We start from the raw sequence: 19,105 nt of genomic DNA, 5'->3' as shown, positions 1-19,105 counted from the left end.
ATGCTGCTTCCAGCTGCTGCGCGTACACCAGAAAAGATAAAAAAAAAAGAAGATGGTTCGAAATAAAAAAACAATGAAGACCATAAAATCGTGAAAAGGGTTTTGAAGACGAAAAGGCAAACATCACGTTAAGTAACTTTTTGGGACAAGTTTGAATTTTGGATCTAGACTGCCATAACTTCACTGATGCTTCCGGATTTTTTTCGGCAGTTTGGAAACGCGACGCGTTAATTTTTTCAAAAGTTTATTGATATATTTCAATCATAGATCTCGTTTATTCATATATATAATATATAAGTAACTATGTTTTTAGGTGTTTTTGTTTTATGTCTCAAGTTTTGTCTTTTGCTGTTTTCTGCCGTAGTGTTTTTTGAAATAAGAATAGCAATAATTTTATTAATAGTAATAATATTATCAATAATATTTATAATAGTAATAAGTTATGTATTTTCTCTTCTTCGCTGTCTTCGCGGCCTCCGATCGAACTAGACGGACGTAAGGATGCGTTTTTTTTTCAAGAACTCTACCCAAAACTGCTTGCTTCTACTAGTACACTACTACGTCTATTACATACTACTTTCCTACTGTACACGAACGAAAAAAAGCCTTTCTCTGCGGTCGACTCCAATAGACTGTCTTTTGTGTATGTGTAAGTTTTGGAATGTGAATTTTTCATGTGCGAAGATGTTTTTGCCCGACTAATTAAACATTAAAAATGTGTTTTTTTTTCCTTTGACAAAGTGGCGTGGTTGAGCAAACGTCACTTAGTTGTAGAGTTAGTTTTGTTTTTCATATCGCATCCACGCTATCAGATGGCACTTCATTTTTTTTACGTTTTTTTTTTCGTTTTGATGAGTCTATCGATTGATCGCATTTTGTTTTGCTTTTTTCTTGTTGACTTGTTTACTTTTACTAGAATTCTTTGGGAGCAAAGCTGCTATCATATGCTTATGTTGATGTTTTCTTTTGTCTTTAGTTTTTTTCGTTAAACGTTACACATTGCACTCGTAAATGTTTTTTTTTTTGTATATTTTTTCCCTTATTTCTCTACCACTTCGCTTTGCTTTTATGAATCGAAAAACGAGCATCACAAAGTGGTAGAAGGACAAAGGCAGCAAGGCTGCCTCTGCCTTTTATTCTCTGGATTTTAACACTTTGGTTATCTGCTGTATTTTTCAATTATCCGCTTCGTCTCCCGGGTTGATAAAATGTATAATTCTATAAAATCAAAAACGAAAAAATAATAAACGGTGCTCCCTAAAAAAAACAAAAATCAAACTAAAAAAAATCCTAATCCTAATAAAAGGGTGCTTTCATGTTTGAAGTAAAAGTTACTAGTTCTACTCGATTCTTCTTCATTCAGTTGGGTTCGCTTGACGATGGCTTTGCTGCTAAGTTTGATAATAACGAACCAGAACCGAACAGAAGCTTGTCTTACTCACTATTGTTTTTACGTTAAAGAGGGTAATAATTATAGGCTGATAAAAATCTTTCCGTTTCGTTTTTTTACAAGAGGCACATTCGCTTTCGTTTGTTTGTTTATTGCTAAAATAGGTTTGTTTTAAAAAAAGTTGTCTCTTCTCTCCAGAGGCTAGCGTTTTTTTTTGTATAATATATTATAAGTCGCACTTTGTGTTCATTCCTTTTTCTTACACTAACATAAACTAAACTAAAATATGCAATAAAATAAGCAGTTCGTATAATAAAAAAAAACAAGCGTTGTTTGGTTTCTAGTTTTTAGTCATGTCAGAGAAGTTCTCAGCTTAGGTAATAAATACTAAGTAAACAGTTGATTTGTTTTTTTTTTTTAATTAAAACTAGATTAGGAATGATCGAAATTAAAAACAACCAGAAGGAAATAAACAGTCTTTCGAATATTGGCCTAAGATTAGGGACGTCATAAAAAGGGGGAGGGGGAGAAGATAGAATAAAAACCTAACAAAAACAAAAGAATGGCAACAAACTTAAAACAAAATAGCACATTTTAACGTAGGAAAAAAAGGACAGAATAAGATTTTTTGATTCTCTCGCTTAAGGCATTGTGTGTGTTTGATTACACTTAAGTAGATAAAGTTACACACACGCGCTACTCACTTTTAAGCCACTTCGGTTTGGTTGTTTTGGTTTGAAAAGCCCTCGCTTTGTTCATATTATACAGGTTTTTTTTCGGTTTTTGGGGGGTTGTGGATTTTAACCTACCTTTAGTTTTGATTTTTGCTTCGTAAATCTATGCTCGTAAATTGTCACACCACTTTTTCCGTTACTATTCGAGAAAAAAACTAACCCGAAAAAAAAGCACTTGAATGAAATCTTGTCAACTTCTTCTCTCTGTCAGGCAACACGTCGTTTGCTTGGATGCTCTTAAGACTAACTTACTTCAAAAAAATGATTCAAATCTGGCGGCGCCTACTTACTGCTCCTTGCACAACTAATCAGTACTTGTGGTTCAAAAAAAAAAAAAAAACGGGAAATCTATTTACAATGTTAAAGGCCTGCTGTGTAGATCAATTGTTTCGTTAAGCGAAAAAAAACAATTGGAAATCCTGCAATCGTTGTTCTGTTCTGTTCAAATCGTAACAACTTCTAGAACGTATGACTAGAATTGGGGGGGTTGAGACGCTGCTAAAGCTGTTGTTCACTTTTCCACGCCAAGAAGTTTGGCCGCTTCCGAGGCGGACCCGAGCAGCATCCGGTTGAGGATACCCTGGTCGCTGATGCCCAGCAGGTTACCGATCAGGTCAGCCGAATTGCTGCCAAACAGCTGTTGGTGTTGTGTCTTGGATCGAGTGCAGGCTGCTGCTGCTGCTGGGGGTGGCGCTGCCACCTCCGGTTCATCATCGCTGAAATCGGACGAAGCGACAAAGGTTTTTCCGTTGGTCGTCGTGGAACCATTCAGGCGGGAACATTTGTGTTTGCGCTGGTGGCGCAGCATGCTGTGTTTCAGGGTGAACCGGCGGCGGCAGACGTCGCACTGGAACGGACGCTCGCCGGAATGCGTTCGCATGTGCCGTCTCAGATCTTCCGTCGACCAGAAGCGACGCAGACAGAAGGCGCAAATTACCTGTAGCAAATAGAGAGGGAGAGAAAAAAAATTGAATTAGTGAATGACGTTCCCTCCGGTAGACTGGTGGTTTTCGGGCGTCCCAACTGACCTGCGACCTACCTTCCGATTGGCGTAGTCGGGATACTTTCCACCCCGGCCACAACCCTCGCCATTGTTACCGCTTTCGTCGTCATCCGGTGAGGCCGAGGGTGCTTCGCTTTCCGTCTCGAGTGTTACCTTGTTCATGAGCAGGGCAAACTCCTGGACGTGGTTCTGCTTGATGTGATCCAGACAGGAAACCCGATCCGCGAAGGAGCCCTCGCATAGGTGACACTTAAAGGGAAGATCCGAATTGATGGCCGGCAGCGAGGAGTTTTCGTCCGCCGGAGCTTGTGGTTCTTCTTTGACTTTAACCATCGAAGATGGTTCCGGGGAGGGGATCGGTTCGAATTGGTCTTCCTCGTCGTCGTCCTCTTCCTCTTCAGCTGCAGCTGGTGCTGCTGGTGGGGGTACTTTTTCTGGTTTGGATTTGATCGGAGGTTCGGATTCGTCATCTTTCGTCGCTGTGGGAGGCGGTTGAGCAGTGATTTGTGGCGGCTTCGGACTGGCCGGTCGAGAAGTTGGTGGTGTGCTTTTCGATTTGGCAATGGCTTCGGCAACGGCAACCGGAATCGGTTCCGGCTTCGGATCCAGCAGATCGTCGATCGGCACGGGGATGGACATGGCCGACTCGACGTCGCCATGCTTCCGGAGCAGATGACGATCGCAGTTGGATTTGGTGGTGAAAAGTAGCGTGCACTGCGAGCATTTGAACGGTTTCTGGCCGGTGTGGGTGAGGATGTGACGCCGTAGGGAACTCGACCAGGGGAACATCCGCTGGCAGTACGGACAGCTGACCCGGTTCGGTGCTAAACTGTAGGCGGATTTTTTCTTCTGCTGCAGCGTGGATGGGTTCGGATCATCGGTACCGGAGTTGTTGCTCTCGGAAGCCGAGCCGGACGCCACCAGACCCTCCTCGTCGCTTTGATCCTGGGACAGCGGCACGTCAGGTCTGCTGTAAGAGAAACCTTTCATTAATAATATTCCAACGGTCTTAGCCTAGTCTACAGTATTGGTGATCAAGGGGAAATTTACCTAAAATAGTTCTCGAAGGCGACGTTCGTTGCGTTGTCCACCAGCTTTGAGACGGACACCAGATCGCTCTCGTCCGCCCCCTTAGGGGCGCTGGGTTCCTTCTCTTTCTCCACTTCCTTACGTTGACGCATTGCCTGCTCGAGAATTCCTTCGGCAACGGCTTTCGCTGCCTGCTGCCGTTGTTCCTTACTTTCCTCCAGCTTTTGCTTCAAAATTTTATGCTGAAAAACGGGACTCTCCTGATTCCGAGCAACCACCGGTTGCGGCAGCTCCTGATCGGATTCATTGCCCTTGCTGAGGTCTTCCGGTTGGAACTCCTCATCGATCACCAGTTCCCGTTCGTCTTCCTCTTCCTCGTCGTCGAGCCCGTGGTGACCATTGTTGGCGGCATGATGATTGGCACTCGATCCCCGGCTGGAATGTTGATGCTCTTGATGCTGTGGCATCGAATGATGCGACCCAAACGGATTCTGTCCTTGAGCAATGATGTTTTGCAGCATGGTGCTGGCAGCATCCGCAGCAACTGGGGGCCGATGATGGGCCGCAGCTTTACCCGACTGTTGAGCCAAAATGGCGTACTTAACCTGGTCGGAGATTCCACCAAAAGCTGCCGCAGCAGCTGCTGCTGCGGCCATCGATTGGTGGTGATGGTGTTGCTGTTGTTGTTGCTGCTGCTGCTGCTGTTGCGAATGATGATGATGATGCGGATGGGGGTGGGACAAACTTGGACTAACGTTCGAAGCCATTGAGGAAACCGAGTGACCACGACCTCTCATCATATGATGTCCGCCACGCTGTCGCTGGGACCAAAATTGGGGATGCTGCTGTTTGATGTGGCGCTCCATGTTCGAGCGTAACGTAAATCGGGCCGAACAGTGTTCACAGGCGAAGGGACGCTCGGTTCGGTAGCGGCGTTGCTTCTGTTTTGGCATTAGGACTCCATTTTTGATGACCATTTTGACGGGCCCGTTGCCGAGGGGGATCGCTGACATCGGGGAGGAGTTAGCCGAAGAGGACGGTGGTAGTGGGGGTGGTGGTGGTGGGGCTTGATGGTGCGAATGCACCGCATGCGGTGGAAGGATTTGTGATTGCGGCTTCTGCTGCTGCTGCGCAGGAGGAGGAGGATTTGGCATGGCTTGGGGTGAGAGTTGTTGAGCGTGTTTAACCGGCGTTGTGTCCGAAGTGCTTTTCGGTGATTCGGCTGGCGAGTGGAATGGATTTCCGATGAGACTTCCGCCGGACATTTGTGGCAATATGGGGAACTCTTTGGGGAAGAAGTTTTTCAGGTCACCGAGGGCGCCCGGAGCGCACAGTAGAGGGTTTTGGAGGAATAGTGGATGCAGGGGAAAGGCCGCTGCCGCCGGGAAGCTGAAGCGGCTGTACAGCTGGCTAAGCTGGAAATAGTGAGCGGGGTCCAGTTTGGAGAGAGCTTCACTGAAGAGCTTCTGCTGCATGAGTTGGATTTGTTGTTGGTTTTTCTCCAGCAGCGAGAGATCCAGTTTGGGAATTTTGGCCGGCTGCTGTTCCTCTTCGTCTTCATCTTCAGCGTCGTCATCGTCGACGCGATCTTCTTCGTCATCTTCGGCGTCCGATCGAGGATGATCAGAGTCGGCATCATGCTCTCGACGAATGATCGGTTCAGGTTTCTTACTCAAATCTAACGCATCCATGCTAAGATCCATGGGACGAGCCGTATCTGGAGTTGGTTGAGAGATGGGAGTTTGCGGAGCTTCCTTCTCGTAGTCCTGATCCTGGGGAGGCGTTAATTGATTGAGTTTCTCCAAGCTTTTGACCTGAATTTTGGCTGGCGTCGTGGGAATCGGAGTGCTATCGATTTTGGTGACTAGACTCATCGGGATGGGCATCAGCATCTCCTTCAGATGGGACACCGGTGTGCTGCGACCCGAGGGGTGATCGACGTCCACGTCACGATCAAAATCCCCCGGAGGGGTGTTGAACATTTGCATTTTCTTGAGCGGATCCTCGCAGGAGGAATCCTCCGAGGGATGATAGATGATGGCGCGCTTGACTTCCTCCCGTGTGGCCCGACCATGACGATTGCGGAGATGGCGTTCGCAGTTGGCTTTGGTGGTGAAGGCGTAATTGCAGAGGGCACATTCGTACGGCCGATCTCCGTTGTGCGATCGCATATGCCGAATCAAAGTCGCTTTGTCGTTGATCACGTACGGGCACATGTTGCAACGATAGGGCCCCAAACCGGCTGCCGAGACGTGAATGCGATTGTGACCTTTCAAGGCTCGCAGGTTTGGAAAAACAGCAGTACACAGACGGCAAGGAAACTCACCCCGAAGTTTCATCTTGCGGAACTCGGCGGTGAACGCATCCTGAGCTTCCTCTTCGTCCTTCATGGGTGGGTAGGGGTCTTTGTCCAGCTGTCGGAAGAATCCCCCGGACGAGGTGACATTGATGATCGACTGGATGTCGGCGAGATCTTTGGTATCCTGCTGGGGCGGATAGTTGGCACCGCTGTGGTGGTAATAGTTTGGCTCCTGTTTAATCTCCCTGGCCATGATCGGCGAGGAGAACGACTTGTCCAGGGAGGATGGCGTGGTGGGGGCTTCCGAAACGTTCGAAGAGATGTTCGTCGACATGGATTTGTTCTGCAGGTCAAGATTGGCAAAGAAATCGTCCCGCTTCAGGTCGTCCTCCGAGGAAGCTTCGCTGGTTTTCCACTTACGCTTCTCGCCACCACCTCCGCTGGAGCTGTAATCCGACACGCCACAATCTCGCACGTGCATATCGAGCGTCTTCGAGCAGGGAAACGCTCGATAGCATTTAGAGCATTCAAACTTCTGACTCGTAACCGGCGTCCGGATGCTCTGCTCGCAGACACTCTTCGCTATCAGGGGGAACTTTTCGCTGGAAAAGTCCACAAAGGTTAGGTCCTTAAACCCGGGGGTAATATTCTGGTAGTTGTTGTTACCACAGCGATGGGCATTCAAGGCTTTATAGGTCTTAAAAACCATCTCGCAGTGGCGACATTTGGCTGGAATTTGCGGATGCTCGCGGTCCATGTGGTTCTCCAAACTGATCATGCTGGAGAAATCGTTCCGGACGCAAACCGGGCAGCAGAACTTCTGCACCCCTTCTGTGACACTTCCGTCCAGAATGTTGTTATTATTATTCGTGCGTATCTTGCGCTTGTAGTGGACATTCTCATCCGCATTCTTCCGCTTACCCTCACCATCGTAGTTGTTATTGTAGCTATTGTTGTTATTGTTAGACATCCCACTACTAGCCGCACTACTCCCACCACTATCGGTGGACCCATCACTCTCGTAACTCTCCCGCTCGGACTGCTTGTGGGTTCGCATATGTCGATGCATATTTCCATTTGTCGTGAACGTCAGATTGCAGTACTTACAGTTGAAGGGCCGCTCGCCGGTGTGCACCAGGACGTGCCTATCCAGCGAGGAAGCGGACGATAGGACTTTCGAGCAGATTTTACACACAAACTGGCCACCCTCGCCATTGTCCCGATCGCCAGACGATGATTTGCTGTTGTTGTGTGACCGGATGTGCTCGGTAAAATCGTGCTTCGTCACCGAAACTATATCGCAAATTGGGCACACATATTTCTTACCCTCCATCTCGGTTAGGTTGTTATCATTAGCCGCTGCCGCCAGATGCTGCTGCAGTAGCGTTGTACCCACCGAAGCTGGGAGGTGCTTTCCGCTGTAGTTGTTATTATTGAGACTATGAAATTTACGCCTCAGCATGTTGTCCATCACCTGATGCAGATTTTCGCTTCGCGCGTTGTGACGGGCCTGGAACAGATGCTGCATCGAACGACGCTGGTCCTCATCCGAATCAACATTATCCGAATCCGCACTTACCGAGGCTGCGGTTTTACTCAACAACCGACTGCTGTTGTTGTTATTGTTCAGGGAAGAATTGTTCGTATCGGTGCTGCTCGCCGTCCGGTTGGAGGAACTTATATCCATCGGTTCCTGGGACGAATCGGAATGCGCTGACAGGCGACGGCGATCCATCGCGGGTTGCGATCTGCGGAAGATAACAGAAAGAAAAAAAAAAAGATATATCCACTGTCAAAAACTCATCCATCCATCAATCGTGTTTGCTCCGACCGCGCGGAGTGACATCCGTCGATCGCATTATCATCAATCGCTAACGCGTCTACTAACATGAGGGCAGATAATGAGAGACGTTTCCCTAGCCTTCCATCCCGCCTCCCTCCCACTTGATTTGTGCTACATTTTTGGTTTCTCTCCTGTGATCAATCATTTATCAGTTCGCGCGAAGGCTTAAAAGCCTTCGCCTGCCTGCGCGATAAGAGCGAACCGAGAGCGAGAGTTGTTGCAATCTTTGTCCCTCTGCCGTTGTGGGGTGGGTTCCGTTCCGACAGTGAATAATGCGCAACAACGAGAGATCAAAGGGCCGCCCCACCATCGCCATCACCATCATCATCATCATCATCGCGGGACGGAAGAGATTGTAAAAATTTAGATCACCACTCCTCACACCTTTGTTTGCACCTCAGTGACAACGACGACGCACCGATGGATGGGTTGGTGGAGATAACCGATGGGTAAACAAGAACCGATAGATAGGAGGCAGAGCTGATTCATCTTTACCCTCAGCAGTCAGACTGACTCTGAGCTGGGTGTTGGAAAAACCGATGCGTGCGCATCCCGGATGCGCGTCAGAACCGAACCCCGAAAATTAGCGGATGATAAAATTTTAATTTGTGTTTTATCGGACGATAATTTTTTCTCTTTCGAAAACGCAGCTGTTCAACCAGAAATCACGTGAGTGGTCGTCGCTTGTCGTTGTTTTTCTTTTTTTTTTTTAATTTTCCGTTGTTGTTTATCTAATCCATCTAAAATTATCTGTGGCCATCAGTACATATCCCATAAATCAATCATCTTATCTTGGGGCTGGCAGGCTTCGGGCTCACATGACCCGTGGGGCTATCTTGGGAATCGAAATTTTCGAAAGTGATGTTTCAACTTATTTTTGAAATGTTACTTATCTCGCAACGCGATTTATATTAGTCTTCGGTAATTTAACAACCTGTTTATTAACTGTGCTAAATTTGGAGGCTTCGTCATCTTTTACGATATAATAAATATGAACCGCGAACTTGAAAGGAAATTTTGTACTCTCAACGGGACCTCCATACCACAATTTTGTCTGTCGTCGATCATAATTCTAATTTTCGTGTCTTTCGCAATTTTGTATTCTATATTTCTGAACAATTATGCCTCTGGTATTATTCAGTTTTCTTGGTTATTCTGCCTTTAAAAATGTCTTTTCAATATTTTTGGCATTCTTTTGTGAATCTGGTATATTCAATCGAAATTTCTCATCTTAAAAAAATGAATATACATGAATTCGAAAATCCCGTAAATAAAATATACAAAATTCCGACCATTTGAAAACGGAACCCATAAGGTTCAAATCAATCAATTTTCGTCACAACAAAAAACTACAATGAAAATAAAAAAGCAAAAATGTCCAAAAACCATGTAATATGCAGGATGCCATCGTTCTAAACTACAAATAACGATTCTGTCTTATGTAATTATGGCGTTTTCCTCTAAATCCCTTAAATCAAAAAAAAATTTATAAAATTTTGACAAACTTAGACATTCAAAAAGCTGACAGTTTAGAGTCAATAGATTAAAAGAAAATTTTTCGATGATGAAAATAAAAAACATATACAGAATAAATGGAAAATAACTAGAAAACTAGAAAGAAGGAGTAAAATAAGGTACAAAAATATAAAACATAAATTTATAAAAGCAGAGTTATGGAGACAAGGGACGCAACGAAATAAATGGAACAAATAAGAAATCAGGAAAAATGATTCAAGATAATAAGATAATGAAAAATGCAGACGAAAAAACACGTAGAAAAAATTTTAGTAAACGTATGAAACGTGATAAGATGAAATAACAAAAAAGTAAAAAAAAATCTCACATGGTTTTAAATAATTTGGAATCACCCAAAAAATGTCTTTTTGAACAATTTTCAATATTTCACACCAATTAACAATCCTTCTATAACATGTTTGACAATTTTTCATTGCTTCTCTAACGTCTAGCAATGGTTGAGGTCAGAAATCTCAACATTTTTTCATGACTTTAAATTATATAAAGAAGGTAATAAGTGTTTAATATTCCCAGCATTGTTTAGCGAAGAATTGAACTTTTAAGTGAGCAATAAAGGGTAATTTGAAATCCTTACAGTTGATGATTTGTTTGAAGGCTCTCTAATACGTATTGAACAATTATTGTTAAGTACAAAGCAAAGCTCAGATACTTAGATACTATTGCGGGGCTACCAGCTAGGAGGCAACTACTGGTAGGGGTTGAAAATGGCTCGAAAAAAAAAAGAAACAAAAGAGAATACTTTTGTATGTTTTGAAAACTCCCAATAATATAAGAAAAGCTGTTTTTGTATCAATTTTGATGAAGTTTTATTAGATTTTAAAGTTATTTATTTTTGAAGACATTTAAATAGAAGATTTTTTTTGTAGATAATCTATTTTTATGTTATCAAATTCTGCTGCTCGTTTGATAAATAAGCAGAAGTAAGACATTTATACATAAAACTAACAGACAAGAACTTGAAATCGAAAAATTATACAAAAGAACATTTTTGACTACCAAATTGAATAAAAAAAATCAAGCATACGATAATATTTTGATGGGCTCATTTTCACACGCACTGACGAAACTATCCAATCATAGTAACCTATGAGTCAGCAGTAAAAATTGTACAGCTATATCAATCGAACTCTAACCGTGATGGCGAAAACAGTAGAGTTGTGAGGAGCAAAAGTACGCACGGGGTAAAAGTACGCACTGGCCTTTTCGAAGTATACGAGCAAAATAAACTGGCAACATTGTATGAATTTGCAGTATTATAACGTCAGTTAATGAAACATGTAAACACATAAGATTCCGTTTAAATGGGGCGAAGCTATGAGGAAAGTGTTTTGAGCTGTCTTGATCCAATTTTCTTAGTTTTGGGAACTATGATTGACCTATTCGGAAACCACAGAAACTCTAAAACAACAGAGCCCAACAAACTCTTGTGTAATTGTGGTTTGTAAGGTGAATTTGTTTCACCAAAAATTTTTTTATGTTTATCATAAAACCCAAACCAGTTGGAAAACTCATTTTGGGGCAAAAGTACGCACTAAGTGCCATTAACCGTAATGAAAAAATGTGTTTAATAACGATGTTTTTGTACATAAATTACTCAAAAATAACTAGTAATATGCGGATGTGCTCCGAAACTGAGGAATATTATGGTTTCATGATTTTTTAAATGGAATCTTACAACCATTTCGATAGTTTTCCTAAAATGCTTTCAAAATGGTCCCTTTAGAAAAAAAAGGGGCTTCTAGAAGCCAAAGAAACAATGAAAAATACAAGACCAAATACCATCCAATATTTATTTTCGCAACTGGGATGATGTCCACAGATCGGAAAATGGCCCAGACGCCATTCCGAATTTCAAGATGGCGACTTGCGGTTTCTAGAAAGCAACCTAAGATGGTCGAATACCCTACAATATGTGAATTTCCGTAATCGAGATGATGTCCAGAGACTGGATAACGACCCAGACACAATTTTGGATTTCAAAAGGCGACTTCCGATTTCTGGAAAACAACAAAATGTGATCGAATACTAGGCAATATGAGTATTTTCAGAATCGGGATGAAGCTCTGAGACCATTAAATAACCCCAGACGCCATTTTGGATCTCAAGATGTCGACTTCCGGTTTCTAGAAAAACAACCCAGAATGGTCGAGTACCCCCCAATATGTGTAAATCTTTAAATTAAATGACGCCCTGAGAAAACTTCAGACGCCATTTTCAAATTCTAGATACATACTCTAGATCATACTCATATGCGATAGTATTTGGTCAATTTTGGATGTTTTCCGGAAACCGAGAGTCACCATCTTAAATTTAAAAATCGCGTTTGGAGTTTATTTCTGGTGTCTGTGCATCATCCCGATTCGTGAAATACTCATTCGGTCATTTTAGGTTATGTTCCGAAAACCGGAAGGTGGTATTTGGTCAATTTTTACTGTTTACCGCAAATCGGAAGTCACCATCTTTAATTTAAAAATAACGTCTGAAGTTGATTTTTGATCTCAGAGCCTCAATTCGATTCCGAAAATACCAGTATTGGGTGGTATTCAACCGTTTTTAGTTGTTTCGGGGCACCGCTCTAACGCAGCTAAAAAGAATCAGTGCAAAACCAGCGAAAAGCAAATAAATTTTTAAAGCATAGTGTAATAAATACACAAATTCGAAAAACTCTGGTAATACATTTTGAAGGCGAAAGGTTCATGTACCGCTTAAAAACAAAACCGAATTTTGTAATTGTTTGCAATAGTTCTGTTGCTTTTGCCCTTCACTACTCTAAAGCTACACCATTAAGAAGTGTGCGCGTTCAATGAGCAGTACCGAGACCGAAGGAAAAGGGGCTACATCGCTGCGTGTGCTTGGCCGGGAGGTCGGTGCAACTGGCCAAATAGTGAAAAACTACCTGTCTGAAAATGCCAATTTCAGGGTGCTGAACTCATTTCTGATGGCAAAAATTGTCGTTCACCTAAAATGCTGCTAGACCTCTCCTATTAACATATTTCTTTTTTGTTCAGATCATGCTCAAAAATTAGTATACTTGTTCTTTATCGAAAAACTTTTTTGTTTGGTCTTTAAAGTGCTCCTTTTAAAATTAGGGATGTGCAAAAAAGATATTTTTTTCTTCAAAAAATTTGTAACTTTTCAGCCGTTTGACCGATTTAAAATCTTTTGATGCCAAGGCTGATTAAAAGTAATTTTTAGGCTTTTCAAAATTGAAAATTATACTTCATAGTACGTTCGGAATCGGAGTTTTACGGATTACTGATTAATCATTATTCAGGCTTTGGAGCAACGATGTGCAAACCTGACTGTACGGTACACATGAGCTCTGAAATACAAATTTTTTGGCCTTTCGGCAATGTGTTTAAACTTGATTTAAAAACTGGTTGTATTTTTGGCAAACGTTGGGAAATGACAAAAAAATTATACAAATTTAAGTTCAAAATGTAACTTGTTGATCCAAAATCGGATCAAAATCAAAGGAATTACAGGTATTTGAAGTTAAGCATAATATAGTGATTTTCGTGAGTAAAATTATATAAATTGAATCACACAGCAACATTCAAAGTGCTGCCAAAAATCGATATATCAACAGATTCTTATGAAACTTCGGGAAAAGGTTGTTAAGTGTGGTTTCTCACCCCGGAGAAATATTAAACATCAAAAATATTGAAATAAAATTCCTAGGATGGATGACGAGCCCTATCTCACTTCGGATGGCAACGACTGGCAAGGCACTTCGTATTTTACTTCTCCCACAAAGAAAGTGAACTCCGAGGTGATGCTCATTTCTCACACCAAGTTCCCCAAGAAGGTGCTGCTGTGGCTGACAATCAGCGAAAAGCGGATGTTAAATCCACTCTTCTTTCGCTGCAGACTGACCGTGAACGAGGAAATTCAGAGCCGGAAGTTGCGTCGTTTATCAAGAAATACCATAAGGGTGAAGATGCGGTGTTCTGGTCGGATCTGGCATCGGCCTAACAACTCGAGACATTTGCATTAGTCATTTTCTGTAACAGAACAGTAATGAAAATCCCAAAAAATGGAGAAGCAATAATAAACAGAAAGCATGTTTGTTGAAAGAACAATCAAAACGGCTTGTTTTTTTAATTGCTGTAATTTCTATATAATTTTCGACAGTTATGAAATCACCTGAAAATGTCTTGTAAACAGTTTTAATATGTTTCCTCTTTTAACGAGTTTTGAAATTTTAAGTTGCTTTTCGCAGCTCCTAATAATATTTTGATGACGTTTAAAGAAAGATGTTTTATACATTTTTTGACATCTGGAAATTCCAAAGCCGGTACAATTTACAATCAAAAGGATCAAACAGAGACATAGAACTCATAAATAAATCTAAAAAACTTTTTTACTGCTTTCTGACACGTATCAAACAACCGAAAAATAAATAGCAAGATTTGTGGTTTAAAAACAAAAATCAGATTTAACGAAATTTTCAACGTCTTTGGAAACACTTGAAAGTTGTACCATTGAACAATTTTCTCTGTTTTGCGCCGTGTGACGAGTCTCAAAAAAAAATTTTAGATTGTTTTGCCGTCCTTCGCATTTTTTTTTGAGTTAATACCGATTATTATTTTTCAGTTCAGATGTTGCGGAACTGAAAAGGAACTGTAGATTTTCAACTCAACTTTCGTTTAATTAACTAGGTATAAAAGTCATGCCAATTATTATACCCGTTTGGGACAATCTTCACTTTTCGATTGAGATGTTGACATTCAAAATCCATTCCAGTGTGGATGGTGTAACCACAGCATGCCACCTTATTATAGTGAGACGTAGTCCTACGTCAAAAAATGAAACATAAGTATATAAGCGCGAAACTCTAAAAACTATTACATAAAACGTGCAACGTATGTACATCGGAATGAATAGAACATCAATACAGTGCTTTTTCGATTTTATCATGGTCAAAAAAAATTTTACCGTGAATTTGGCGAAACCGTGAATTTAACGAAATGATAAAAATTGATTTTTTTTGTTGGATTCAATTGAAATTTATGATTTTTTGAGTAAAATGATGCACTTTTATAGTTGAATGGAGTATAACTTCAAGATACAAATGAATAAACAAGAAAAGGTTAGTTTATGATATTTTTCTCCATTGAATTTTCGCGGACTTTTTCACGGCTGTTATACATGCTATATCAATATGATTTGTACTGTTCATGGCTTAGCATAGCTAGCAGAGTCTAATACTTGTTTATGTGAAATTGTGAAAACGCTAGTTTTTATAATTTTTAAATCCACGCTCTATCAAGACTAAACTGTAGGGTTATTCTTCTTCAGATCTTCTTTCTCAACTGCTCGAATAATACGTAATTTTTGCTTCAAAGTCAATGAAATACGTATTTCACAGTTCATTTTTTCAAAATTATGACACAAATAATTTGTAACAGATATGACACTTGGTTGCCTCAGAAAATTGATCAAATAAATTGAGTTCATAAAACTATACAAATGCAAGGACAGAGGGCACAAGTGAAAATGATTTTTCAAATACCTTTTCTGCAACTGGAAGTAAATTATTCTTGATTTAAAGTTTTTTTTCAAAGCGTGATAAAAACGAAAAAAAAACCGTGAGAAAATCGAGCGTGAATTTGGCGAGTAGTGATTAAAGCGACTGTTGATAAAAGCGAAAAAGCACTGTACAGAATTAGGATACAACTGGCAATGAATGTGAATGAAAACCTAGCAAATATTCAAGCACGCGACAAAAAAGTTATAAAAACGTTTAAAATATTGACTCAAATTTTCCAAAAAAAAATCAAATTTTTATTCATAAAAAAACTACCGAAATGAAGAAGAACAATCATCGAAAATATTACTTGAGATGAACAAAAAAGTGTCCAAATTACCAGGAAAGTCTACTAAGAATAATTCATTTAAAAGAAGATCGAAAAAAAACTTAGGCGAATTTAGACAAGTTTCGGCGTCAGAAAAATGCCTTCCTGAACAATTTTGTTTTGCTTCGGCTGACGAGTTTCGGGTTCATTTTTCTAAAATAATTTTGTGTAGCTTTTCGCAACTTTTGACAATTTTTTGAATACTTTTGAAGTCAGATATGTAACATTTAATATTTACTGGCAACTTTGCCGCCACATTTTATCAATCTTCTCTAAGTCTCCCAGATTGTTTTAAATTTCGAGGACTTACGTGTTATTATTATAAATTATTACTCTAATTATTATAAATTATTATAATTATTACTCTGGGTATATTCGATTCGCTTTTCATGGGGGGATACGCAACGCGTAGAAAAACTGCGACAACATTATTTGTAAAAAGTTGTTTGACCTGGTCTTCCAGAACTGTAACTGTCGATCGATGGATTGAGAGAACGTGTGAGGGTTCTGTGGATGGGCGTTTGTAGTGTGGAGCCTAGGTTACCTGATCGGTGATCACAACGGGAACAACCTGTAAGGTTACCAATCGGGATCCCCCATAGCAGAATTCTTCTGCCCCATCTATAAGAAGGGACATAGACTCAACTGTAGCAAATATCAAGGCATAACCCTCCTCAATTTCATGAGAATGCTTTCTCGCATCCTGTTCCAGACTAAGGCCGCTGCAGGAAGCCATGACTTCAAGACGGCGTACGATTCAATGAAACCCAGCAACCTATAGCAAATTGACGGTTTCAAATAAAACATACAAAGCAAAGAGACGGGCTTTAGAACTTGCAAGTAGATAGCCTTGGGGTGTGTAATACGAAGGACAGAGAACGACGTACTGGGGAGAAAGCTCTGTACTGCTCTCAGAAGGGAAGCTGCGAGAAATAGACTCACCATAAACACTACCAAAACTAAGTACACGCACGACAAAAAAGCTCCACATGACACTGATTCCCCTGGTGGCGCCCCACGGACATGATTTGTCGACGTGTAAAGAGACCAAGCGTAAAATCCTGCGTTTGATAATCAGTAAACAAATACGCTGATATTGTCAAGCTGGTGAAACACGGCAGGCTACAGTGGGCTGGCCACGTAGCGTGCATGTCGGATGTGTCACCTGCAAAGATAATATTCAGCGGAGCTTCAGACGACTCTGAGGTTTGTATAATAGATTATCGATTCTGGTGGAGTAGTTATATTTGATGATCTGTTTCAATCATCCCGTATTGCATATCAAGGTTAAGCCTAAATTCCATCCAGTCTTTGTTGTCTACAAGTGGATTAATTTCAAAAACTTTCAGTTTACCTAGATGTCCTTCTAAATAGTAGTTTGTCCTTTTCAGCCTTATCACTCTTTTCAACTTCCATCTGTACATATTGGTGTGATGAAGGTATCTAAGCGCTAGCCCCGCAATTGTCCTGTACACTTAATGGTTGGCTGCGAAGTCTGTGTATAGTAAACAGAAGGTCAAGTTCCGAATCGGAATGTAGCACCAAGGCTTTGCTTTTACTAGGACAGCATATGTTGTTTTGGGTCTCATCATAACCGTAAACACTGATTTCTCTCCGCCGGGAATGGGTTAAAGGTGATTTGAATGGTTCTAATGAAGTCATTGCTTAATAATTTTAAGATTTTGTAAAAATGGTATGAACTATGCCCCTTAAGCCATTTCTGTAGTCTTTGTTGGCCTTCTGTGTTCTCCATATCTTTACATGATACTAAAAACTTTATGTAAAATTTCTTCAGGTTTTCTAATATTTCCCTGACCATTTACATGATCCCTTAGAAATATTTTTTCCTGTAGTTTTGCATCATCACAACCTTTCATAATATGACCTCCAGTTTTTTCTCTTGGATTTTCTTAACTTGCTGTTGTGGGCAGTAAGAGTCTTCCTATATTGGTTCCACTGCTAAAACAAATCTCAAAGGCTTACAGTTTGAAGTGAAAAGAGATCGCAAACCTTCCAGGGCTCTCAAAAAATAAATAGCAGACGGCTGTAAAACTACCGGAAACGCTTGACAAAAGGCAATAAAACCATCACATCATAAATCTTACCACTTTCATCGGTACATCCTCGTACCGATTTCGATCTTATCGCGATCCTTACAAAACATCGCTTCACACTGTCTTTCTCTTCATTTCTTTAAACTAAGATTCCGACGCATCTCGCAGCCTCTCACTCGAATAAACTCATAACTTCATTATAATTCCTATTTCTTTCATAATGGAGAAGGTGTTAGTTTTATCCAACTAACCGATTTAAATATTAAACACAAAACCATATTTCACCGTCCACCGGAAGCTGCTGCCCCCGCCCGCTATAATTGACGGTCCGAGTGCGGAGGCTGCTGTTATGAGCGCGACAAATTAGCGAGCCGCTGCGCGGCAACCTGCGGCGTGATGAGTCACGGTAATGTGGGAAATTCGGCTCCACTTTGGCGCGACGTGAAAAGCGTTGTCTTTGTTTGATCGCAAGGTTCAAGGTTGGCTAATTTCGCCGCCACTGCCGCCGCCGTTCGGGAGGGTACAATGGCCGCAAGAATTTCGGCAGCGAGAGCAGAAGATTCGCAATTAATCGCGTTCTTAGGGGCGGCGCAGGAGAGAGGTCATTTCCTTTATGTTTCTGTTAAATTGTTCGTCCGAAGAACACAGCTTTTAGCCGCGATTGAAGCCCCCCGTCCAGTACGGGTAGGTCGGGGGGACGGGAGTCGAACAAGAAAGCACAAATGGAAAATGATTGAAGTGGCATAGAAAATTAATAGCAGTCACGCAATCGAATTTTTCGTTTTATCGTGTTTTTCCTTTCCTACGTAGTCTGACAGCGCGGCTGGGAGAGCTCCCTCGCGTCGTTTCGAGCAAAAATTAAAATAATCGGAGATGATATCTGTCTTCGGCGCTGCCGAAAGCTGGAGCTGCTCCCCCCATCACTTACCTGGGATTCGATTTGCGATGGCTTTGTTTGTCGATGGTTGCTATGACATCGGTGCCAGCTTTGGAACGATTGATGGCGCCCCCCTTGTTGCTGGGGGTGCTGCGCCTACTAGATCTTCTCGACATCGAATGGGATGATGCGCAGAATGGCATCCATTAAAGGGTAATCACAAACACTCACACCAACACTTCTCTCTGCTATCAACTGTATATTGTATGTGTACTTCAAAGCACGGAGGAGCGAAAGCAAAACACGTTTGATCCCACCGGTGAGATCTTTGCAACTGACCTCATCTCTCGAGCTCGAGTCGTCGTCGTCGCCGTCGCAGGGAGCTCGCCTGATACACAGAGCAAAAGAGAAGAGCCAGAATTTTCCTCCTCCTGTGTGGAGGGAACGTAAAACTCACACATGTACAGCCAGCAGCAGCAGCA

The 19,105-nt window shown here is 41.7% G+C and overlaps 1 protein-coding gene across 3 annotated transcripts; it reads right to left on the bottom strand.

Moving 5' to 3' along the window:
• Positions 1–1,793: 1,793 nt before the first annotated feature.
• On the bottom strand, positions 1,794–18,945 carry LOC129733830 (ras-responsive element-binding protein 1-like). Of its 3 annotated transcripts, none has more exons than XM_055695356.1 (4): positions 18,675–18,945; positions 4,178–8,203; positions 3,164–4,097; positions 1,794–3,061 (listed from the first exon to the last, which is right to left on the bottom strand). In XM_055695356.1, the coding sequence occupies exons 1-4, from the start codon at positions 18,824–18,826 to the stop codon at positions 2,636–2,638; spliced, it is 5,538 nt and encodes a 1,845-aa protein (XP_055551331.1). In that variant the 5' UTR covers positions 18,827–18,945; the 3' UTR covers positions 1,794–2,635. The 3 variants fall into 3 exon arrangements, with proteins under 3 accessions (XP_055551331.1, XP_055551332.1, XP_055551333.1); XM_055695357.1 differs by having other exon boundaries at positions 3,164–4,094; XM_055695358.1 differs by having other exon boundaries at positions 2,911–3,061; positions 3,153–4,097.
• Positions 18,946–19,105: the final 160 nt, after the last annotated feature.

This window comes from Wyeomyia smithii, chromosome 1 (genome assembly GCF_029784165.1).
Source record: "Wyeomyia smithii strain HCP4-BCI-WySm-NY-G18 chromosome 1, ASM2978416v1, whole genome shotgun sequence".
Classification (NCBI taxonomy): Eukaryota; Metazoa; Arthropoda; class Insecta; order Diptera; family Culicidae; genus Wyeomyia; species Wyeomyia smithii.
The sequence above is the reverse complement of the archived record's forward strand: the minus strand, read 5'-3'. Positions and strand labels throughout refer to the sequence as shown.